This window comes from Aedes aegypti, chromosome 1 (genome assembly GCF_002204515.2).
Source record: "Aedes aegypti strain LVP_AGWG chromosome 1, AaegL5.0 Primary Assembly, whole genome shotgun sequence".
NCBI lineage: Eukaryota > Metazoa > Arthropoda > Insecta > Diptera > Culicidae > Aedes > Aedes aegypti.
The window spans coordinates 304,586,060-304,609,460 of record NC_035107.1 but is presented as its reverse complement, the minus strand read 5'-3'; the positions used below and the strand labels follow the sequence as shown (position 1 = coordinate 304,609,460).

The 23,401-nt window shown below is 38.8% G+C and overlaps 1 protein-coding gene across 3 annotated transcripts in view; it reads left to right on the top strand.

The window, feature by feature from the left end:
- The first annotated feature begins 8,156 nt into the window (after positions 1–8,156).
- Positions 8,157–23,401, top strand: part of LOC5576110 — a 58,476-nt gene continuing 43,231 nt past the window's right edge. The window contains exons 1-3 of one of the 3 annotated variants that reach the window (XM_021838394.1): positions 8,157–8,408; positions 8,614–9,489; positions 18,305–19,177. In XM_021838394.1, coding sequence (XP_021694086.1) covers positions 8,908–9,489; positions 18,305–19,177 — 1,455 coding nt within the window. In that variant the 5' untranslated portion in view covers positions 8,157–8,408; positions 8,614–8,907. Of the gene's footprint in view, positions 8,413–8,579; positions 9,490–18,304; positions 19,178–23,401 lie in introns of all 3 variants that reach the window. The other 2 variants (XM_021838393.1, XM_021838392.1) reach the window with 2 other exon arrangements.

Sequence of the window (23,401 nt, the reverse complement as noted above, 5' to 3'; positions counted from 1 at the left end):
AATGATCACTCTGAGGTTCTATGGTGAAAATCGATTTAAATGGTCCGATTGGATGGGTTGGGATGGCATTGCAAATGAATAATTATTGGGCGTATTTCAAGTAAAAACAATCGTTAAAAACCCTGCAATCGAAGTGGTCGGAACACAGAACCCGCTTTCGAACACTACTTTCTCCACCGATATTGAATTCTAAGGACAGCTGCTGCGACTGGCAAAAAGTTACCCATTGTGAACATCTGTGTAGGTGAAAAATATTTGTGAATGTGGTGCCGTTTTATGAGTTTTAACAAATCTTACCTGTAATTGTCGCGAGGAAAACAAAAAAAGGATTTTCCACAATTTTTGCCTTGACCAGTCTTGGGAACTGTGACCACAATTCACCACAGTTCATCGATTCTGCCATTCCACCAAAACACAAAGCAGCAGCAGCATCAATACCATCAGGCGTTGCGCTGCCAACGGTTCACACACTGCTTGACTGTTTTTGTCTCTCCACTATGACCATTTTCGGGCAGCCATTCCAAGCTGAATGATTGAAAAAAGTGTTAAATCATTCAATCGCTAATATTTCGCTTGTGTTTTCAACTAATTGAAATCTATTAGCTCTAACAGAAAGACCACACTCATTCCGTTACGATACATATAAACAAGTTCAATTTCATACTGCCTTTATCGAGCAAAAATGCAAAACCCCGAAAACCGCAAAAATCGTGTCATCACTGTGCTCGAGTCATTTCGCATTCGGGGTTGAAAAACGTTAGGAAGAAGAAGATTACATTTTTGAAGAGCCGTGACATTTTTTTGTTTTGAACCGTCATGGTTTGCTTTGGATTCTGATGGTCATGTAGAAAGATGTAAATGTAGAGGCGGTAAATGTTTGCTCCAGTACTTTTCTCATCCCTGGCCTTGACAATTGGGACAAGCGATGAATTCATACTTGCGACCCATGTTTTTCGAAAAATAAACAACAAAATGTGACAAATTCCTGAGCTCACTAATACTACCGAACAATGGAGCCAGTGGAGGCAGTTCAACTGTCAACTGCCATGATGATTTTTTAGAGCGCCACAAGCGGTGGATCAACCAACTACAAAAATTCAAATTGACTGTTTTTTTTTCGTGGCGATGACCGTCGATTAGAGTGTGACGTCTGTTTCTCTGTGGAACAAATCTGGAGCTCGATTTGAAAAGGTCAAATGTGACATTTTTGACTATCTGAGATAACTCTCCATGAAGTTTCTCAAACAAAATTCAATTCCTATTTCAAGCAAATAGCTCAAAAGTGTTCAATATACGTATTAAGACACAAAATGAAATCCCTTTCAATAAACTATCGAACAAAACCATGAAAATACACTCAATTTATTGATTTATGATCATAAAAAAAGCTTTCCGTCGATATAACATTGTTTGTTGTTCATTCGACCTAATCGATACGACCTAACGCTAGTCACCGCTGCACTTCGAACGGGTACGTTCAGACGTTTGACATCTGAAAATGTCCATACGTCAAAGTACGATCGGACTGATTGGTGTCCAGTGAAGTACATACGACCCACCGTTGTAAACAAAAATAGAGAATTTCAAAGAATTTCTGAAGTTTTCTGCATGAAGGTATGTACACAGACAAACAGACGACACACTCTCATCGCTGTTCATCGATCAACTTTTTAACGATCGATTCGAATATCTTGTAGGTGGTCAATCGACCATCCGCAGCGCTCGCGTCGTTTTTGTTCGTGTTTGACGTTTACACATTAACGCCACCTGTTGGTCCATCGGCCAACTACAGTGTTTTTAGCATTGGGCGTAGATGTTTTCGCGACTATGATTTTGATCGCGATTTGTTTTAAGTGTTACGTCTGTTTCTCTGTGGTATGTATTTCGTGAAGTTGGCAAACGATTTATGCGATCAGCGATGTTGCTCAGAGCAAATCCCCATCTGCGCTGAATGTCTACTGTAGAAAAAATGCAACGGAAGCGATTATGGATGGGTTTGTCGGATGGATAATGGATTCATTGTATATGTTATATCGTTGCAGGAACATTCATAAGGCATCATTAGTACTTCTGCAGTAATGCTAAAGGCCGAAAATTAAACCAAAGTTGAACGAAGAGTGCAAATTGTCACGGAGTGGATCCTTAAACCTTTCCCTAAGGTCTTCCAAACAATCGGAAACGCTGTAACTTGATTTCCTAGGAAACGATACAGCACCAAGTGTTGCTCTGCTGTTTGCCAACATCTCAGTATAAAATTCTCTCTCTCTCTCTCTCTCAACACGCTCACTGTCGATGATAATATGATCAGGCGGCTGCACGGTTAAAACCATCGTTGAACCCCGGTCCCGATTGAATTACATCTGTTTTGCTGAAGGCGCACATCGTATTCAGCCTATCATTAAATAGCGGACGATTTCCTGCAGCCTGGAGAACTGCTACTATGTTTCCTGTGCATAACAAAGGTGATCGCTAGAATGTCAATAATTATCGAGGAATTCAATTTGATAGTCATGAAACCAATGTTGTCCCACTGCAAACTCTACATTAGTGAGAATCCACGACCAATCTGTTGTGCCTTACTTCACACATTGCTGATCGAGCCCAGACAGATGTGATCTATACGGACTTGACCGCTGCGTTCGACAAAATAAACCAGGCAATAACTGTCACTAAATTGGAAAGGCTCGGTGTCGGGGGCCTAATGTTGCGCTGGTTCAGCTCGTATCCGACTAATCGTCGCTTGACTGTGGAGTTGGCAGGATTCTCTTCCGAAAATTTGACGTCAACTTCCGGAGTACCTCAAGGAAGCCATTTGGGAACCCTGATATTTTTGCTGTACTTCAACGATGTCAGCACAGTACCCAAGTAACCACAAGCATTAAAGCATTGCACGTATATTACTGTATAGCTAAGTATGCTGTTTCGCTCAAGAAAAGCAAGAAGTTCCTTGACTGAATGGGTCAAGAATTTCCAACAGAGGGCCCTTTTTGAAATGACATTTCTTTTCAATTGCGTACTTCGGTAAGAAAAATGTGATTTTCTGGACCATTTCTGAGAAGATCGAGATAGGCGATTCCTTTTCTTGTCAGTAGCAAACCAGCCTTATATCAATTACTGATGCGACATTGCTTTTATTCGACAATTTTTAAGGGCTGTCAGGCAATAGAGCATTAACGCTACATCACAAATGTATCAATGCACTAATATAACTTTATGAATTGCTTGATTGCTTTATCAATCTTATTGCATTATTTCGACTATAGAAGGGCCTTTTTCCACTTTTAAACTACTTTAATGATAGACTTACGGCAATGCAGCTGCTTTATATAAGCAATGATATAATGCTCCATGGTTACTTGGGTAATAAAAGGACTTCGATTATCTCAGGGCCCATTCATAAATTTCATAACGCTGAAGGGGGTGGGTGGTTATCCTAACGATGTTACGGCCCATACAAAAATTGAATAATATTCATACAAAAAAGCGTTACAAGGGGGGTGGGTGGACAATTTCAGCGTTATGAAATAAATGAATGAGCCTTTATGCAGATGATCTAAAACTGTTTCTGCGGGTCCGTACCATCGCTGACGCCGTTGCTCTTCAACATGATTTAGATGTTTTTATAGTTTAGTGCGACATGAATCGATTGACAGTTAATCCTGAGAAATGCTCGATTATCTCATTCTCACGCAACTGCAGCCCATCCTGTTCTGTTATCAGCTTAAAGGAAAGGTGCTTCAACGAGCACTGAGTACTGAGAGAGAGAGGAGACAGCTCACTGACAGCTGACATGTTTTCTAGCCTTCTTTGACTTCTTTTTTCAATTCTTGGGTAGTGCACAACGGTCAGATAAACTTATTTTGGTCAAAAGCATATTTACTTCATGTTGTTCACTATGAAAAAATATATGAATACAAAAAAGTAAGAGGTTGTTTCCGAGATACAACCGCCAAGTTGACATTGGATAACGTTAGCTTCTTCTATTTCCTGGCTTGAGACCGTCACGAACTTATGAAAGATGTCTACTGATATAAATCCGATCAATTTTCATACTATTTGTTGCATGTCAATTCTGACCTATTATGGACATTGTGTGTTATTATTTGGTTAGTTCGGTTAACACTTCAACACCGATAGAATCGGTCGATGGAAGAAGCGGTAACTCGTGCTCCCCAAACAAATATTCCGGTCGAACATTAGATCCACGCATGATCCACTAATATTGATTGCTTTAGTGGGTTCCGAAGCCAGTTTGAGGTACTGCTCCATGAAGCCCGTGAGCTCCATGTTTTCCTCTTTGCTCAAATCGATGTTAAACTTGCCAGTCACTATGATTGGCATGATCTCCTTTTGATACTCGAAGAAGTTCCGCACCATGAAGAACTTCTTCGGCTTCGTCGTGGTATCCGGGGAAATGTAGAGGCGATTCCAGAGCTCAGTCATGATGATCCTGCAGGAAGCGAGTGGCCTAACTGATCGGTTTGTTTGAGGGTACCAACCTGTACGCGAGCCACGCCAAGCGTGTCAGCATCATGCCGAAGGAAATCCAGCTGACTCGTCGTATCCGTGGAGAACGCGCTTAAATTGAAGTTCAGCACAATTTCGAACGAAACGGCCCTCTTTAGGGCCACAACAATGCATTCGACGTAAAAGAGTTACAACCAGAGATATTTCATCTATTACTATTAATTGATTAATTAATTTATTTATATATCTGTGGAGTTTGTTAACTGTATTGCTTGACAACTTGGCAGATAATAATTTCTACATGGCAAGGGTTACTGCGATTATGCTAAATCACCACATCTCTTTTTCTTTCAACGGGTAGTGGTATATATCCACGTTTTTAATAGATTCAGAATAGCATTAGATTGTATTGATGCTTAAGAAACTTCTGTTGATCAGAACTGAAACGAACCCAATTCGCAAAGTGCCTTCCATGTTTGGCCAAACCAATAGTTTATTTTGATGTTTTCTATGTACCTAACTGTCAAACTTTAGTACTGTCACAATGTCAGTAGATCAGTGATCACCGAACTGTCGTCCGCAGAATGTTCTGAGACCATTGGAGTGGTCCACATAACCAGTTACACAGAGGACCACCGCACTCGATAGTCTGCTAACTCGACTGCTTCCTACAAAGATGAGTATCTCCAGCAAACCTGACAAATCGAATCTGTCACTTTAGCTGTTCCTTTCTAAGGACAGCATATTTTAGTTCCATTGGACCATCTTGATCAAACTTTCGCTTTAGCAGCTCCCTTCTAAGGCGAGCATATTTTCAACTTCCGCCGGACCCAACAGATCGAATCTGCCGCTTCGGCAACCCGTTTTGAAACAAGTTTTTGTACTTCCGCCGGACCCAACGGATCGTATCCGTTGCTACGGCAGCTCCCTTCTAAGGTGAGCATTTATGTTTCCACCGGACCCGACAGAAACTGTCGCTGCAGTTGCTCCCTTCTAAGGCGAGCATTTAAATTTCCTCATGTTCCCATTATAGGCGAACTTTTCTATTTGAACAGCCTGACCCGACGGATCGAATCCGCCGCTAAGGCAACTTCCCTTCTAAGGCGAAGTTTTTATTAATTGCGTACCTACATATTGTTCTTCCGTTAAACTTAACACAAAGGTAGTCTTCAGCACATAATCGACATCCAATAAATAATGTTCCCTTTTTGTCCTCAAAATTCTCGGTTCTTGTGATTTCCTTCTTTTTTTTCGAGTTTTCCTAGCTCATGGGCTTCAATTCTTCAAACTTCAGACTACTGCCAGAACGCTTCACATATTCATATTCCTAGCAAAATATTTTGATTTTTGATCGTCGTAGACGAGTTTGGGTTCTCTCGTCGCCAATGTGGAGTTTGTTAACTGTATTGCTTGACAACTTGGCAGATAATAATTTCTACATGGCAAGGGTTACTGCGATTATGCTAAATCACCACAATATCAATTATAATTTTGGTTGATTAGTTTTCAACGGAGAGAAATGGCAAACAAAGTTCTACTGGTTCTTGGTTCCCCTTACTCGGGTCGGGTGGCGGTAGCATTTTTGCAGCCTCTCTGTGTGCGTATTTCGATTCGATCGACAATTTCTTACCAAATCAAAACATCAACAAGGCTGTTGCTGAATAGTTTTAGCTCTTTGTTTGACAAGTTGATACTCTGATCGCTCTAGCATGCATTTACATGTAGATAGCGATGACGACAACGGCATTATTCAAAGTAAGTAAAGTTTGTAAGGATGCTTAAAATATATCCCCGAGCCCAATTTCATCTTCTTAACCAATTAGTTCAGGCGTTTTCAAAAATGAAATTAACTATTCATTATTTCTTTAAAAATTGCATTATTAAGAATTTAGCAAGCCTATTCGGATTCAGGGAGCTCATATTCATTATGTAGTCGTTTTAAAAAATAACAATAATCGGATTGACAAGTGACATTATTTAAGGGATGATTTTTAGCACTAAAAACACATTTGTTAGAAAATTTAGGCACATGAGCCAGAAGGCTGACCGTCGTACTTGTTTTCCTGTATTCAGTTGTTTGGCATTTCCAACATTATTGAAACAGACAAGAAAAAATACGAAAAATGATCAATTTCGAATTACGGTACATGTAATCTTCACGAAGCCGCAAATCAACCCAACTTTGACTTCTTTTGACGCAATTCGGCTCTTCCGTGGAATAACCCAAATTTTGGTTAACTGATATATATCTATTATTAGGTTGTTTCCATTTGACAGCGGCAAAACAAACAACTCAGTGCAAGAAAAAATCTACCCAGCAGTACACGGAGAAATATTTTTACCTAATTTTTGAGTTTACTTTACCCAAAATTAAGTATATCGATTATAGTTTCAACCCAAAATCTCTCGGTTTTCTCTTTCTCCCACACGAATGTTGTCAAAAATAGAGAGAGCTGCATCTACCCAATGGGGGTACTTTGGCCCAATAAGCCAAATTTGGGTAAATGCATGATTTCTTATGTTTGGGTCGAAAGAACTCAATTTTGCGTTAAATCAACCCAAAATTGAGTATATTTTTCTAATGGATTTAAAGCCAAACTACCTAGTGGGGACCTTGGAAATTTAGCCAAAATTGAGTTATTGGGCTCAACTACGGAATTGCGTTGAAACAACCCAAAATTGAGTTTAATTCCGTCTCCGTGTAGCTTTCGAAGTCTCCATGATGGGTTAAAACAATTTAACGTTAGGTAAACTCGAAAGAACCCAGATTTGGCTTATTCCATTGAACTTCGACGCTGGGTCGGTGCGTCTCTCCCTGTTTTTGACAACATTGCTGTTGCGAGAGAGGCAAAACAACCCAACCGTGGGTAAAAACTAATCCAACGTCAAAAATCAATAGCAGTTCGCCAACACACAACTATATTTAGGTGTTCTACTTTTTTAAAATGTAAAATCATCGAAAAATCGCCAAGAAATTTTAATAACGTTTACTTGAATTTGCACGCTTTTCACGTTCTTCCTTCCGAATGTGTTTCCAGTGACTGTTGATGACGGGTTCCCTTAACTTTTGAGAGCTCGCAATCTAAGCCAGATTTGTGCTCTTGAAAATTTGAGGTTTGGCTTCGATTCATCTTCACCTTAAAAAGCTGGATTCTGGCAAGGTGGGTGTACGGCTGTCAACTACAAACAAAGCTCGCCTAACAATTATCTCTCGGGCGGGCTGGCCCAAACAGCATCATCTCTCACGTGGGCCGACCCAAACAGCACAGGTCGAAACGCGGGCCATGCTAGGCAGCAGATTCTGATGCATTTCAACACTCAAACAGCGGGATGTCTAGCAGCGTTGTGAGCCAAATGAATACACCCACAAAACATGAACGGTAGGCGCACCTCGTTGCGTATACCCCCCCTGGATTCTGGTCTGCTGAAAATTGTCGGTGCGAGCGCCCCTAAAATGGTAGTTTTTACCGCACAGTAATGGTGATGAACTAGCCGTATGCGCTAAAAATCACCTTAATAAAGAACAAAAAAAAAATAAAAAATTTACCGCACTTTTTTTTTCCAAGTTCCAAACTGTTTCGCCTTAAAAAGTCACATCGATTAAATTTAATCGACTGTGCCACAGATCGACTATTGTATGGAACGAAACTCGAGCACCCCTATCACACCTAGGAAGCGAAAGTACAAGAAAGCGCCAACTGTCAAAATTGAAATCCAAACGCAACACTCGCAAGGAAAAAAGAAAAACATTTTCGATTCGGATGAGAAAATCGGTGCACAGCTGGTGAAAAATTCATCCGAAATAGCTTTTCTCGTTTGTCCGCGGTCCGGAATATCTTTCTTTTGGTAGTGAAAAGTCGATCGGTGGCGATAACGAAGCGAAACACTCAATGGGGAGGAAAGATCGGAAAGCAGTGGATGAATGAAAGAAAGAGTAACGAGTAGGTATGGTCAGGAAGCGTCCGATGGGGAATAGGCCTTTTCATGTGACAGATCCGTCTATGCGTTTGTTTACATCGGTGAAGGACCGGTGCTAACACGAGCCTGTCATTTTCATAGAAGAACTGTCAAAGTGCTTCCCGATCAGCTGATTTGAGACGTCATGTGAATAGGCCTATTTCCTTTTATGTCGTGAAAAATCTTGAGGTAGTGAAAGAGCAAAAAGTGTGAAAAAAAAAATCCCTTCGGTGGACGTGTGCGGGAGAAAAGGAAGAGCACTTTGCGTGTGGCGTACGTGAGCCAAAGAGGAGTTGGATGACTATCACATATCAAAGAGAATGTCAAAAAGTGATTCGGTCTGATAACGACTTCCCAACATCCAACACACATTCACTGTTATCATCTTCGGATTTTGAGATTTTTCTGTGTGGAAAAGGAAAGTGACCCGTCGAAGAAGCAGAAGCATATTAAAGCCGCACAGAAGTGATTGTTTGTGGCGTGATGAGTGGTGAAAATCGCATCCCAACGTATCTCCAGGGCAGCACGACTCAACAGGGAGGAAATACGGCCGTCGTCGTCCAGCAGATGCGCCAATTCCAGCACCAGTGTCGGATCTGCGGCGGAACGGAAGGCCTCCGCCGGTGCAGTCGCTGTCAGGTGGCCTACTACTGTTGCCAGGACCATCAGCGGTTGGATTGGCGGGCGCACAAACTGGAGTGTCGTTCCATCCATCAGCTGCAACGGCCCTCGTCGTCGGATGATGATCCGGGAGACCCCGGGATGATGATTACGTTACCGCAGGCGACGGCGGCCCAACAGCAACAGTATGCCATATCCCAGAATCAGGGAATTTATCGGGACGATTCGATGGCGATGATGATGGGTGGTGTGAGTGATGGTCGGGACACCAACACAATGATGGCCCAACGTCCAATGAGGGGACAGCTGCCGGAGACAGAGGCGAACACGATGACTTTGGAACAGCCGACACTCGACCGGGTCTTTGCGAGTGGCGTACGTGCAGAAATTTTGTCAACAAACGGATTGGAGCGCACCAACACCAGGATGGCCGCAATGAGCACGGTAGGTTTCCCGCAGTTTTTTTTTTCTTTATAAATGTTTTATCTAGAACAAACTTCTATTGTTTTAATTATCTGGTTTTTATGTGTTTATGGTTTTAATGTGGACATCTTTAGCAAACCTTCAAAACGTATGTCGAGTCGAGTATTAACATAATTTAGGTAACTCGTAACGCAATTTGTGACTTTGTAATTTATATATGTATACAGAGAAAATATTGACCGGGATTGTGTTATATATACCCTATAGCAGTGATTCCCAAAGTGGGCGAATTCGCCCCCCGGGGGGCGATTTTCAGATCCAGGGGGGCGAAAATTTGTGAAGTTGAAATTGGGGGGCGAAAGTGCTATGTGAGAACTTTTGGCTATGTTCGAAATTTATTTCCAAGTCCAAAGTAAAATTTGGTGACTTTTTGTTAGGGGATCTTTAGAATAAGGCCATTTTAGTTTCTATTATTTCTCATGTATTTGGTAGACTACTTACATTTTGTTATCACGCATTTTAATCAATATTTATAGTACAAATAATTTTATAAATAAATGTATATTACTTTGGTGGACAAATATCGGGTTCCAATGATATAATCACTGAATGCCATATACGTAAATTACCCTACTCAGAAATAGGCCTGAGCGACATAAAATTGCATGGAGCAAAGACTAAAAACAAAATCTAAATTGAACGTTATATTTCAGTGAATGAAGAGTTGAAAAAAGTCTGGGTTCACCCATTTTTTATAGTTTATATATAGATTGGGCTACATCCAGATCAACCGAAAATGTATTACCCAAAATTTCGTAAATTTATTTCTACATATTAAGGTACATTAAAAAAAGAAGACAAAAAAGCAGAAAGTGAGCCAAAAACTTTTGCGATGATCGCACATATGCCAGGATGATAGATTTATTAATACAAAAGTATTTGATGCATATGATAGATATTCCATGCCTTTTTTATGGATATACAAGTGGAAGACACCCTTTTTGGGATATTTTTATTGAAGCATTATTTTCAACTGCTACACCCTTTAAATGTGATTAATTTTCGGTATACTATATGATGAGATATTGATCAATACTTCAACGTAAGTTTAACGCTTAATACAATTATTCAAATTTCGTATTAGGGGGGCGATTCCAGAAAATATTGGCCTCAAGGGGGCGAAAGTCAAAAAAGTTTGGGAAACACTGCCCTATAGGGTGCTTTATTTATTTTGGACAGAGCGTTACGCGTATTTAATTTGGCCACCTCCATTTTATTTTGTCGTAAATGGCCAAATTATATACGCAAGTAGAGTGAATTTCCGTAACGTTTCATAACGCCTGCGTGCAAATCAAATAGAGCTGTCATTTTTCCGCAAGGAAAAATATCCCGCCCGATTATTCCGCAATTCCTTTTACCTTTGAGTCGCATGACCGATATAGGGTAAATCCCCTGGATAAATTCCTGAAAGAATCGTTGGAGAAATTCTTTGAGCTATCCCTGGAGGAATCTCTAGAAGAAATTCATGAAGAAATCCTTTGTATTACTCATGAATGATTTCTCTAGAAAAAAGACCCTAAGAGTTCCTCCAGGGATAGCCCCAAGATTTTTTCCATGAATTGCTCGAAGAACTCCTTTATTGAAGAATCCCTCCCCTTGGTTATGCGACCTTGCCGCGATGGGAGGGCATAATCCATTAGCCCATATGATGGAAACCAAAGGCGTAACCTGTAGTGGTGGTATCACATTTTGGCACTTTTTGCTTAAAGTCGCGTCATAATTCATATGGCATAGACGCAATAATATCTCGGATGTGATCCAACGGACATTCTGCGTCATTGATAGAATTGATGCCCATTTCAAATAATTAATCTATTCGAAGTGGACATTAATACTATTGGTGACGTTCAGTTTGCCTTTTGCTAACCAGAATGATCCGTAGCCACTCTTACTATTAGCTAGCTAGATACATCGTTATCATATACGACGTAGGGAATACATAGGAACTCTTAGGAAAATGACTAGTAGATTCACTGAGTAGAAATAAGTGGCGACAATCTTATTTTAATATGGTTTTTACATTGCCATAATAAGAAATACCTCTTTTGTAACAGCGGTATAAATAATCAAATTGTAAATTGTAATTGTAAATAATCTAATTCCAGCTTCATTTTCGCAAAATTTACAAGTAGAAAGTAGGCGTTGTGAAGCATTGCATTTGCCACCGAAAAGTGAATCATGTAGGAGACTGTAATAGAAGCCTAAGGTAACTTTACTCTTCAATGTTCACTATAAAATGACTATGGAAAGTAAGACGCTGAGATCGATCATTAGGGTACACTTGCTAGTTTTTTTTGTTGAACAGACAAGGAAAGCGACTTTTTTCTTTAAGGATATATGAACGTAATGACCAATAAACACTTTTAACAACAAAAAATAAAATTAACTAGAACTACTACTAAACAGCCTAATTTTGTTAAAACTTGACGACAATTGACATTTAAGACTCTAATCTTACGTAAAAGACAGGAGTAATCAGAATAGCACTTGAATGACAAATTATTCAAAACCATTTCGACTAGACAGTATTAGTAATGACACTACTACACAACTATTTCAAACACATTCTGATGGAGCTGCTGATTTTCACAATGCTTCCTTTTCTCAGAAGCAAGGGAATATGGGCACATTTCAAAAACTACCACGTCACAATACTAATAAAAAAAACAGTGTTCATGTGGGCGCCATTGCCTAGTCCGTCTGAGTATTGGTCCTGGTAGAGGGGAAACTTGGCAAAAGCCAGACCGAGGGTTCAGCCTTGACAAGTTAAGCTGTCAGGCAGCTCCAACTGAATACCACCTTATTGAGATTTTTCTGAAGCAGTTCTGGAGATTTTTGAAGGATTAACTGGGTAAATTGCTGAAAGAATTCCTGGAGGCATCTCGGGAGAAATTCCTCGAGTAGTCCTTGAAGGAATCCCTGGAAGATTACTGATTAGATCATGCGGGAGGAATCCGAGCAGAGATATTTCTGGACAAATTCGTGGATATTTCTTGGAGGAAACCATATCCAAATTTCTGGAGAAATATCTAGGTAGAGATTTTCCTGAAGTAGTCCTTGAAGGAAATCCTAAAGGAATTCTTGAATGAATTCCCGGAGGAATTTTAGAAAGCCAAAATGAATCTCCGAAGAAATTTCTGAGGGAATCCATGGAAGATTACCTGGAAAATTCCTTGGAGTGTTTCACGTAGCGATTTTCTAGGAGGTATTCTTTAAGACATTCCTGGAAGAATCCCTTGAAAAACTCGTGAAGTAATTTCTTGTAGAACTTCTGGAGAAATTTCTGGAGGAATCCCTGGAGAATTTGCTGATGGAAACCCTGGAGGAATCCATGAGGCCCTGAAGAGGACTACCTAGGAATATCCCTGCACGTATTCTTGGAGAAATTTCAATTGGAAATTCCTGGAAAAATTCTTGGAAGAATCCTTGATGAAATTTCTGGAGAAATCCCAGTAAAAAAATAACTTTAGGAATCTATGAAGGATTCACTGGAGGCATTCCTGCGGAAACTGATCAAAAGTTATAGTGGAATTTTAGAGATATCGCTGTAGAGGTGACTGTTGAATATCTCATAGGAATTTCTAGTAAACCCCTCGAGAAATCTGCAAAGGAATTCTGGGAGAAATCTTAGGAAGAATTTCTGGAGAAGTTTCAGGAGATCGGGAGGAATACTTGAATACCATATTGAAAATGATCCAAAATTGCGTTTGCGGTTAAATGTTCTTATTCGTCAGCGACAAAGCGTCTTTTTATTTAGGTACAAAACAGGAATAACGGCTTTTCGAATTATGCCTATTCATTGTATTACCAAATTTTCCTAATTTGGCCGAACGGAAAAGGTTGCAAGTATTTGGATTTCGGATACAACAGGGGCGAATCGTAACCTCACTTTTTATCTGTTCTGCGACACCACAAATTGATATTTTGACCAATTTACTATCTAATGTTTGATGGTAATGATTGAAATCATCTAACTGACCCATTATCTACTCATTAGATGGGCATTTGTTGTGATATCATGTAAATACAATAATGTTATTGTTTGTGAGGTCAAGAAAGCCGCAGCGGTAAACCCGCTGTTCAGCAAGGTTAAGGGGCATGGGTTGAAATCCCATCGGTCGAGGATCTTTACGGGTTGGGAATTTTATCGACTTCCCAGAGCATTGTACCTGAAGGGTGGCCACCGAACCGGGAAAAACGGGAAAAGCGGGAAAAAGACGGGAAAAATCGGGAATTTGGGATAGTCACCGGGAAAATCATTCTGAACAAATATCTTCAAGCTCCTAATCTACAAACCACCAAAAATAAGTTGTAGAAAGTTGATACGGTTGATAGTATTGCCATTAGGCATCTGAAATCTTGAACAAGTAATATTTAAACATTATTGATTTAATTTCTTGTACAAATAGTCTATTTTGCTACACTAAACTTCTTGTAAGATGTAAAAATTGGGCATATCTATATAAATTAAAATGGAATGGTGTTTGTATGTCGCGAGTTAGCTTTAGAGCAGGTCAATTTTTTTTGCTCAAGGGCTCCAACGTGTTTATGTTGAATAACATATTTGAAAATCCTCCGAGAAAGTTGAGAAAATGGGTAACGGGAATAGAAGCAAAGAAGTGTAAGTGGCAAAAACCTAGTTTTGAGATAATCGACTTTGAAGTTTTTTTTTTCATTTTTTTTTTTCATTTCATACTAATTGTACAAGAACCAAAAAAACAAGCCAAACTCCTAAAAAATAATGTTATTTTTCCTTTTTGACAGAAAAAAAAAATACCTGAAAATTCCGTCGAAAAGCTTAAACAAGAATTTTTAGTACCGTAATCCGGGGGCAAATTGATCACTGGGGTGAATTAGATCAGGTCGGTAACAAATAGCATTTCCTTTCAAGGATGCTTATCACTTCGTTGGCATAACAAACATTCCATATTTTCTAGTTTATAGATGTCTAATGATAATTTTAAACTATTTCATTTTTATTAAGGTCAGTTTTGCATAGAAATATTCACATTTTTTTAAGGTGTCAGCAGTACTGTTGAAAATGTCGGTACTAAACAATCCGCTGGTGCTAAGCCTGCATACGAACTTTGAGTTCTAAAAATGTTGTGTAAGCTTCAGTATGAACTGCTAAACTCATTTTTGAAATCGTACAGCATTACAAGAACAGTTGTTTGCTTATAAAAGCGTTTATTGTTCAAGAACGTGCTTATTTCAAGGGAAATTGCATACATTTAGGCGTAGTATGCAGATTTACAAAGTTTAATTTTGCAATAAAATGATGATATACACAAGTTGTAAGAATTTTGACATCATTTTCAGATTCAGGAGACTCAAATTTAGTATATAGGGAAATTTTACTTTCTAAAATATGCTTAATTATATAGTGATCAATTTCGCCCCAATGTATCATTTTCAATTATTGATATTAAAACTAATTTTATGAAATGGTTAAATTTATTTCATCAAAAAACGACTACATAATCTGATAGAGATCAATGAAGTACTGGTTTTACCGAAATAAATTTGACAATATTTGAATTCTAAAGAAAAACATGACAAAAAGTTGCGAAATAGTGATCAATTTGCCCCCGGATTACGGTATATTCGATTTAAAACCCGACCAAATTGTCCCCATTTTGCGTTTGGGCCCCTTAATGAAAAACCGGGAAAATTTTGAAAATTATACCGGGAAAACCGGGAAAAAAGCGGGAATTTCAAAATGGATATTTGGTGGCCACCCTGTACCTGTAACACGATATGCACATGCAAAAATGTTCAATCTTAGTAAATAACTGTTAAAGTTTTCATAGAAACACTAAGCTGTGAAGCAGTCTCTGTCCCAGTTGGGACGTAACACCATAAACAAGAAGAATAATTTTATGTTTGGTATTTCGCATGGTATCTATTTAGATTTGGATGAAAAATCATGAATTTTGAGGTCGCATGATGGGACTATATGATAGTTTGAAAATGTCCACATCACACCCTACCGGAATCGTTTCCGGAACTTTCCGATCAAATTCGGCCAAATCTAATTGTTGATACCCTTGGTGTTCTTGTACATCGGAATGGAAAATCATGAAATTTGAATCGTCGTACCATACATACGCATAAACTTCTGGATATGATATGTACAAGTTCCTCTAGAAGGGGCCCAGATAGCCGTAGCGGTAAACGCGCAGCTATTCAGCATGACCAAGCTGAGGGTCGTGGGTTCGAATCCCACCGGTCGAGGATCTTTTCGGGTTGGAAATTTTCTCGACTTCCCAGGGCATAGAGTATCTTCGTACCTGCCACACGATATACACATGCAAAAATGGTCATTGGCATAGTAAGCTCTCAGTTAATAACTGTGGAAGTGCTCATAAGAACACTAAGCTGGGAAGCAGGCTTTGTTCCAGTGGGGACGTAATGCCAGAAAGAAGAAGAAGTTCCTCTAGAAACAGGTTCCCGGTGTCCTTGTGTCCAGAGTGGCCTTACTTACAAAAAATGTCCAGCGTTCCATTCTCCGGTTTCATATCTTTTTTATAAAGTTAAAGGAACAAAAATCGGATCAGTAATGGATTTATGAGAATGTTTTAAAGTAATGGGTCATTTTAGATCCTTAATGCATGTGTAACTTTTTCTTAATGCATTAGGAAGGTTGAAGCAAAGACAAAATAAAGACCGATATGTTCCTTGGAGTTTCCCATAATTTTATGGCACATAAGGTAATAGAGCAAAATCTAGGATATCGTGAAAAGTGTACTGCGATCTATCAAACTTAGGTACCTTTTGCAGTACTAAGGGACCAAATGTAGTACTAGAAATAGTACCCAATCTGAACCCGAGTGGGACGGATCTGGTTAAAGTGCAATCCATGAAGTATAAGAATAATGTTTTGCAATACAGTAAAAAAATGAAATGTTGCTTATGTTTGAAGCATTTTTGTTCTCAATAGTTTAATATATAAGTCGTAAAATTAAGACCTTTGATCAATTATTTTTATAAAACAACAATTTTCAACATAAAATTACCAACATTTTTATGAAAACCGAATATTCGATAGTTTTGTGATGTTCCCAACAACTTTCCACGATATGTGAATAATTCAAACAATGATAACATAGGAAATGTTTTGTACCTTTCATCATCATCAGCAATATCTATAAAAAATAGACATTCTTCTTGTGGGCTACGTGGCCGTGCGGTAAGTGTCGTCAGGCAGTTGAACGCATTGTGTCAAGGAGTGTGGGTTCGATTCCTGCTGCAGCCATTGAAACTTTTCGACTGGATTGTTTCTCGGCTGTACCATAGGAGAATGCTTGTCCGTTGTCTAGTGTTTTGTTACAGTCTGTGCAGCTAAACGGCTGAAGACGGTGTTCGTTTTTAAAAATAGTTTTCTTTCAATAATGGGGGTTTAATTCTTATACCGCAATAATAGGAAAAATAATGGGCAAATTACCCTATGCTCATTAGTGTGGGACAAAATTTAGATTCTCGCTCTAGTCCACTTTTTGGATTGTATTTAGGTCCCATAACAACTGTGCAAAATTTCAGCTTTTTTCACAAGCATCGGATTGCTTTGCGGTCTTCGGCAATGTTGTTCATCGTAAAAATACCTATCGAGATCTGTGTTCAGAATTTTTATAGAGGTCAATAGGCGACCTCTGGCGATTTTTCTTTGCAAAAGTAAGTTTTCCCATAGTAAATCCCATACAAACTTTGAACGGCTGGCGCTAAAATATAGTTTCTCCGATCGAGCTGAAATTTTGCACAGTTGTTATGGAACCTAAATGCAATTCAAAAAGTGGACTGGAGCGGGAATCTAAATTTTTCATATAATCGTGTCCCAGGCTATTGCTCATTGTGAATTGACAACCTTTTTCTGCGACAAAAAATAAACATTTTTGAAGACTACTTGCGTCTCGTAATTAGACGTGTTAAAATTTTACTGTTTTTACGTTAAAATAACTATTTTGAGTGTGTTTTGTGAATTTAATTAAAAGTGCAAAATTGAAAAATATGTATGTTATATTTCGATACCTTCTTAACTCGACGGTTCCTTAAAAATCGACTTAGGGAGAACTAGTGTATTTTGATTTTGAAAAAAAGCAAAATTTTAACAAAATTGTTGTTTTCTACTTTTTCAATAAAAACGAATGTTTATTCAAACTTAGGTAAACGAATTCTCGCGGAACATTACTAAAGGACCTATGTACAAATGAGAGATTCTCTCCTCTCTCATTCTCTTTCGATTATAACTGTGGAATACTAGAGATTTTGGGAAGTTTTTCAATATAGATCGAGAGTCGATTTCCTTGACTAGCGTTTCATACAAAAAACGCAACAGAAGAGGTTAATGTGACTCAGTTATTAATGAAAGAGAAAGTAAACAAAGAGAGCCTCTCAATGTTAGATAGGTCCTTTAGTAATGTTCCGCGAGAATTCTTCTCTAATCAATTCCTTAGACTTGAAAAAGTAGGTCTAGATAGCCGTAGCGGTGAACGCGCATCTACTCAGCAAGACCAAACTGAGGGTCGTGGGTTCAAATCCCTCTGCTCGAAGATTTTTCCAGGTTAAAAAATTTCTTCGTATCTGTCACATTTGGCAGGTCTAGAATCAGATAGAGTTTTCTTTCAAATAAAACTATTTTTGTATTGACCCCAAGTTGTCCTCAAATGTATATATGTGTAACTCAAACTAAAAATAATTATTTATTAGAAATCTTTTTCCTATTAAACCCACCGTGTAATCTGTTGTCTTTCTGTTTTCTCTATTCCATTCATCACATTAGCCGCCGCTCGTTCACCACCACCAGCAACGCTCCCAGCCGCAGTCGCCCTCCCCCTCATCGCAGCAGGCGTCACCGTCGTCCACATCGTCTTCGCCCACCGCCTGCTGCGTCTCGACAAGCACCCCTCCCGCCTCGACGCCGAACCCCGATCTAGTAGACGTCGAGGACGAATTGCTGCTCAACGAGAACGCAGTCTCGAAGTTGTTTCCGAACGATTCACTCACCACTGTTGAGGAGCTCGTCGACTTGGACCAGATAGACGTGGACCACATTCTGAATGAGAACAACTTCCTGAACAACATCAACAATTTGAACTTTTTGGACGAAACCCTGGGGGAAAGTGTCGATAGTGGCAGTGTTGGGAACTTGGTGACCAGTGGGGACAGTAGTGGGGCCAGTGGGAACAATAGTGGTTACAGTGTCGGAACGGGAGGGACCGGTAGTCCGCAGGATTCTTTGCTCAGTGTGGACGATAGATTGAGTGGTGAAATGCAGTTAACTCAGCCGGCAGTGGCCACCACGCTGCACCAGCAGCAGCAACAGTTGATGGGGGGCGGAGGGGACGGGGGAAGTGGCACCGGATCACCGGTTCCGGTCAGCACCGAAGAAAGTGTCAATGCTCTGCTCAATGCCAAAATAGACAATCTGCTGGGAATCCACCAGCAGAGGCCACAGGTGCGAATCTCTAGTCAACAGGAGGACGCCCTGTTGTTGGCCGATCTGGAACAGGAAAGCCTGGAGGAAGCGTGCAACAGTTTGATTCGGGACATGAACGAGTACGGGGTGTGCGTGCTGGATAACTTTCTGGGCCAGGAACGGGGCCTGAAGGTGCTGCATGAGGTCACCAGTATGTACTCGTCGGGAGTGTTTAAGGTGAGTGAAGGGGGCCACACAGGGATATGTTGAGTTGAGTGTTTGGAGTTTGCTTATCAGTTAGCGTTTCTCAATGTACGATTCAGAATGCGATTACAGTAAGCGACAGTGTTTTAAGAATTTGCAATAGATTTTTAGCCGCTTACAGTAGAAGCCTGTTATAAAGCGTCGTTGTAGAGAACATCCTTTATATTGAACTTTTCTTAGAGGGACTGAAAAATGTTTTGTCGAAATAAAGCTTGCCGTTATATAGTCAACTTTTCTTCCGTACTCGATCTTCCGTATCATGATATCAAATTAGAGAATTAGATAGTTGGTTTTCATGGCTAACTCGATGGTCTCTCGGCTTTTTTAAATATCAGCTTTCAGCTCAGAAATTGATTTCATTGAATAAGCTTAGGTACACACTTAAATTATTTTACGGATTCCTGTGAAATCTCAACAGCTGAACAGTTCGGTAAAATAAATTAACGGAGTACGGTAAATTTTTACAGTATTCGGTAAAAAACCGCCGGAATCCGTTAAATTCCGACGAAGTTACGGTGTTTTATTTCACCGAACTGTTCAGCTGTTGAGATTACGGTGAAATTCACCGTAAGAGCTTAGTGTGTAGGCCTCGTGCTAACATACACTTCTACATACAAGTTTTTTTATTAGGAGAAATTGGTTTTATCCACAATTTCCCGTAATTTCATGAAATTTTGTCTCTTTTGTTCTTCAAATGGTTGGTGTTCAGACAGACCCGACTAAATGACATTCTGTCGTTCTAAAGATACGTCGAGAACTTCATCAATTCTGATTTTTCCAATACCATTTTGACACATATCATCAAATTGATTACACAAAAAAAAAAATTTAAATCTTTGGAATTATTGGGGTACGTTTCCCTGACACCATTAAAAACACTTGGTTCAGTCTATATGAACACCGATCGTTTATAGATTAAATCTTTTTTGGGCTCGTTACTTTTCTCAGAAATTAGATTCTTCTACCGTCTCATTTGTACAGTTAACTCTTCATAACTCGATATTGAAGAGGAGACCGTCGAGTTAGAGAGGTATCGAGTTATGGAACTACGTCAATGCATCTGCGTTTCAAGGGACCATCGAGGTAGCTATGAAAACCAAATTTTACTATAGTTCTCCAGCTCGCTATCGAGTTAGGGAAAGTTGACTGTATGAATACCAATTTGAGGCGTTAAAATAATTTAAAAATATGGAAGAATGTAAAAAAAAATCATATTGTTTTCATGCTAATCTTTGTCATGCTAATACGCATGGCTCGGTTCTTGTTTTCCAAAAGTTCCGTGAAAATATTCCTTGGTCCTTGTTTTTTTTTTTTTCAAATAAACGAATGCTATTAAGCTATACTTCGAACTTAATAATCTTTAAATTATTTAAGGATTTCTTTGCGCAATTTCCCAGATTTCCTCAACTGTTTTCAGCAGCAATTTTGCATTATAGTTCCTCCAAAGATGTTAGGACATTATAATAGCGACAGCGTATCCGCTTCGTTTAAGTATGTATATTTTTATCATAGATTACCGTTCGTTGGAATAATGTAACGTAAATGCAGTATGTCTTGTTTTTGTTAATTTTTTTATTCAAAATAATTCAAAATCTTTGAACAGTACAAGTGTGGACTTTTTCCTTAGAGACTGACAGAATCCTTTTTTGAATAATAAGCATCATGAAAAAGCTTTAAATGGTTCGTCATCAAAGGTATCGACATGTAGTGCTCTCAATCAAGTTTTGTACAAATGGATAGATTATTTTTACAGTTACAATCGTTATTGACTTTATTATATTTGGGGTCTGGGTAACCCATGAAAATAATGCATTATTTTTGAATGATCTCCAAAAAATCAAGCCTGTCGTTTACCAATTCCAACTTTTTCTCATTTTCTAAACTCTCAGTGTTTTCTCGTTGAAGTGCAGAGGTCTCAACGGTTTCCCTAAAACGTGACACTCCTCCCCACCCAAATTGACAAACATTCAGACGCAACCGGCGGCGGTATTGTCCAGTACAAATAATGGAAACTTCAATACTTGCACACTGAGGGTGCTACTTATCCCAAGTAGCATCCGTTGGTTCCTTGTGCAAGTATAATTGTTCTTGCAAAAACGGAGTAGCAACTGCGGGTGGTCAATCATGCTCATGCTCAGATTAGCGTTGGGCAAACTTGACCAGAACATCGATATTACTGCATCGATTCAAATTAGGAGAGTTGAATCGATTCACCGATTAAATCGAATCATTTGAATCGATGTTTTTGAATCGATTCGAATGTCAAGCTCATATGAAAATTTACAAAAAACAAGCTTTCAAAATAAGACCAAATGAAATTGCATATGATTGTTAAACTTCTACGATTGAAATTGAAAATTATACATTAAACACTTCAAAACTATGTCAACTCATTAATAAATTCTTATTACCGTGAAGGCCCCATACTCTGCGCACTTAAGGCTTTTCAAATTTCAAATAGCTGTAATTAATTGAAAACAAAACACAATACTCTGAAATTTTGGGAGCAAATACTTATTGATTTCATGTATAAGGAAAAAAATATAAAAGCTTCACTAAGTAATGATTTTCATAGCAAATTTTTATTTTTTCTGAAGGGTGTCCGTGTTCCTAACTCTGCGCACTCATTTTTGCAATGCTCCTTATTCTGCGCATTTAGGTTTCTAACTCTGCGCACTCGATAAATTCTTCATAACAGTTGAAGTATTTTACTAAAAGCATTACTAGCATTTAAACTCTGAATTAATCTTCATTTTCTTGCTTTATACGCAAGGCTGGTAGCGAGTCACTTTTTAGTGACTTGGTCACTTTTTTGAGGCCAGTCACTTTAAAGTCTCTTTTTTGAAGCCATTTCAACTAAAGTCACTTTTTTCGTCAAAAAGTCACTTTTTTCAACTATTTTGAGCTAATCTTTCGGGAGAAAATTTTGAATCGGCCTTCTTAATTTAGGCTAAGTTTTAAGTTAGCATGGTGTCTACTACCTGAAAAATCCTGGAAAACCTGGAATTATCAGGGAATTTTATTCAACCTGGAAAAACCTGGAATTAACAGAGGATTTCGGCTATACGCAAGAAAAAAACCTCGAACCACTAAGGCAGCGTCCATTTATTACGTAACGCTAAAATTGAAAATTTTTGACCCTCTCCGCCCCCTCCCTCCGTAACGCATTTTGTATGGGAAATTTTGTAACGCTTGAGCCTACTCCTCCCCTCCCCGTTAGCGTTACGTAATTTGTGGATGCCGCCTAATTATAATGGCAGGATATATCCACAACATTTATTCAATCAAAAAAAAAAAAAAAAAATTCGGCTGCGCAGCTGTTACAACTTGAGGTATTCAGTCCATTCACTTTAAGTTATTTTTAATATTTATTTCCCAGTTCTAGTTGGGTATCTTTCATGAACATATGAAATAAATAATATTTGTAGGAAAACATTAAAGCAAGTGAAAATAGTATATTTTCAGATAAGCAGATCTTTTTTAAAGGCTTGGATACTATTTCAATGCATATCTCTGAAAAGTGTTTATTTTTAGTTAAGGTCTCTAAAGACATTATAATCAATATGGTATCTAAAGTCACTTTTTTGCCATAACCCACTCTTTCCCATGGTAGCTCCAGAGCTCAATTATTTTTGACGAACTTGAGGCAAACCGAACTAGAGGAATACTATGCATTAGTTTCTACAGTCAACTCTCCGTAACTCGATATTGAAAGGGCCATCGAGTAAGGGAGGTATCAAATTATAGAACACAAAACCAGTGCAAATGCGATCCGAGGGACCATCGCAGTAGCCATGAAAACCAACTTTTACTGTGGTTCTCTAACTCGATATCGAGATACGAAATATCGAGTAAGGGAGAGTTAACAGTAGATAATGATTCTATACTTCTCAGATTAATCCAAAAGTCAACTAACTTTTTGAATAGTAAAACCATTGGTGAGCAATCAGTTTACTATTGTAAAACAACCAACAAATTTTAAACTGATTTTGAAAAAATAGAACCTTTGAAATATTGTTTTTTGAATTACTTTTTACAAAAACGCTTTTTCGATTGAAGTCGTCGGATATACATGGTTAATCTGCTTGGAATGAATTCTGGTGCTCCAGAGAAACCTTCAGAGACTAATACGTAACTATTTATCCAGAGATTCCTTCTGGAATACTTTCAAGAACTCCACCAGGAATGCCACCAGCA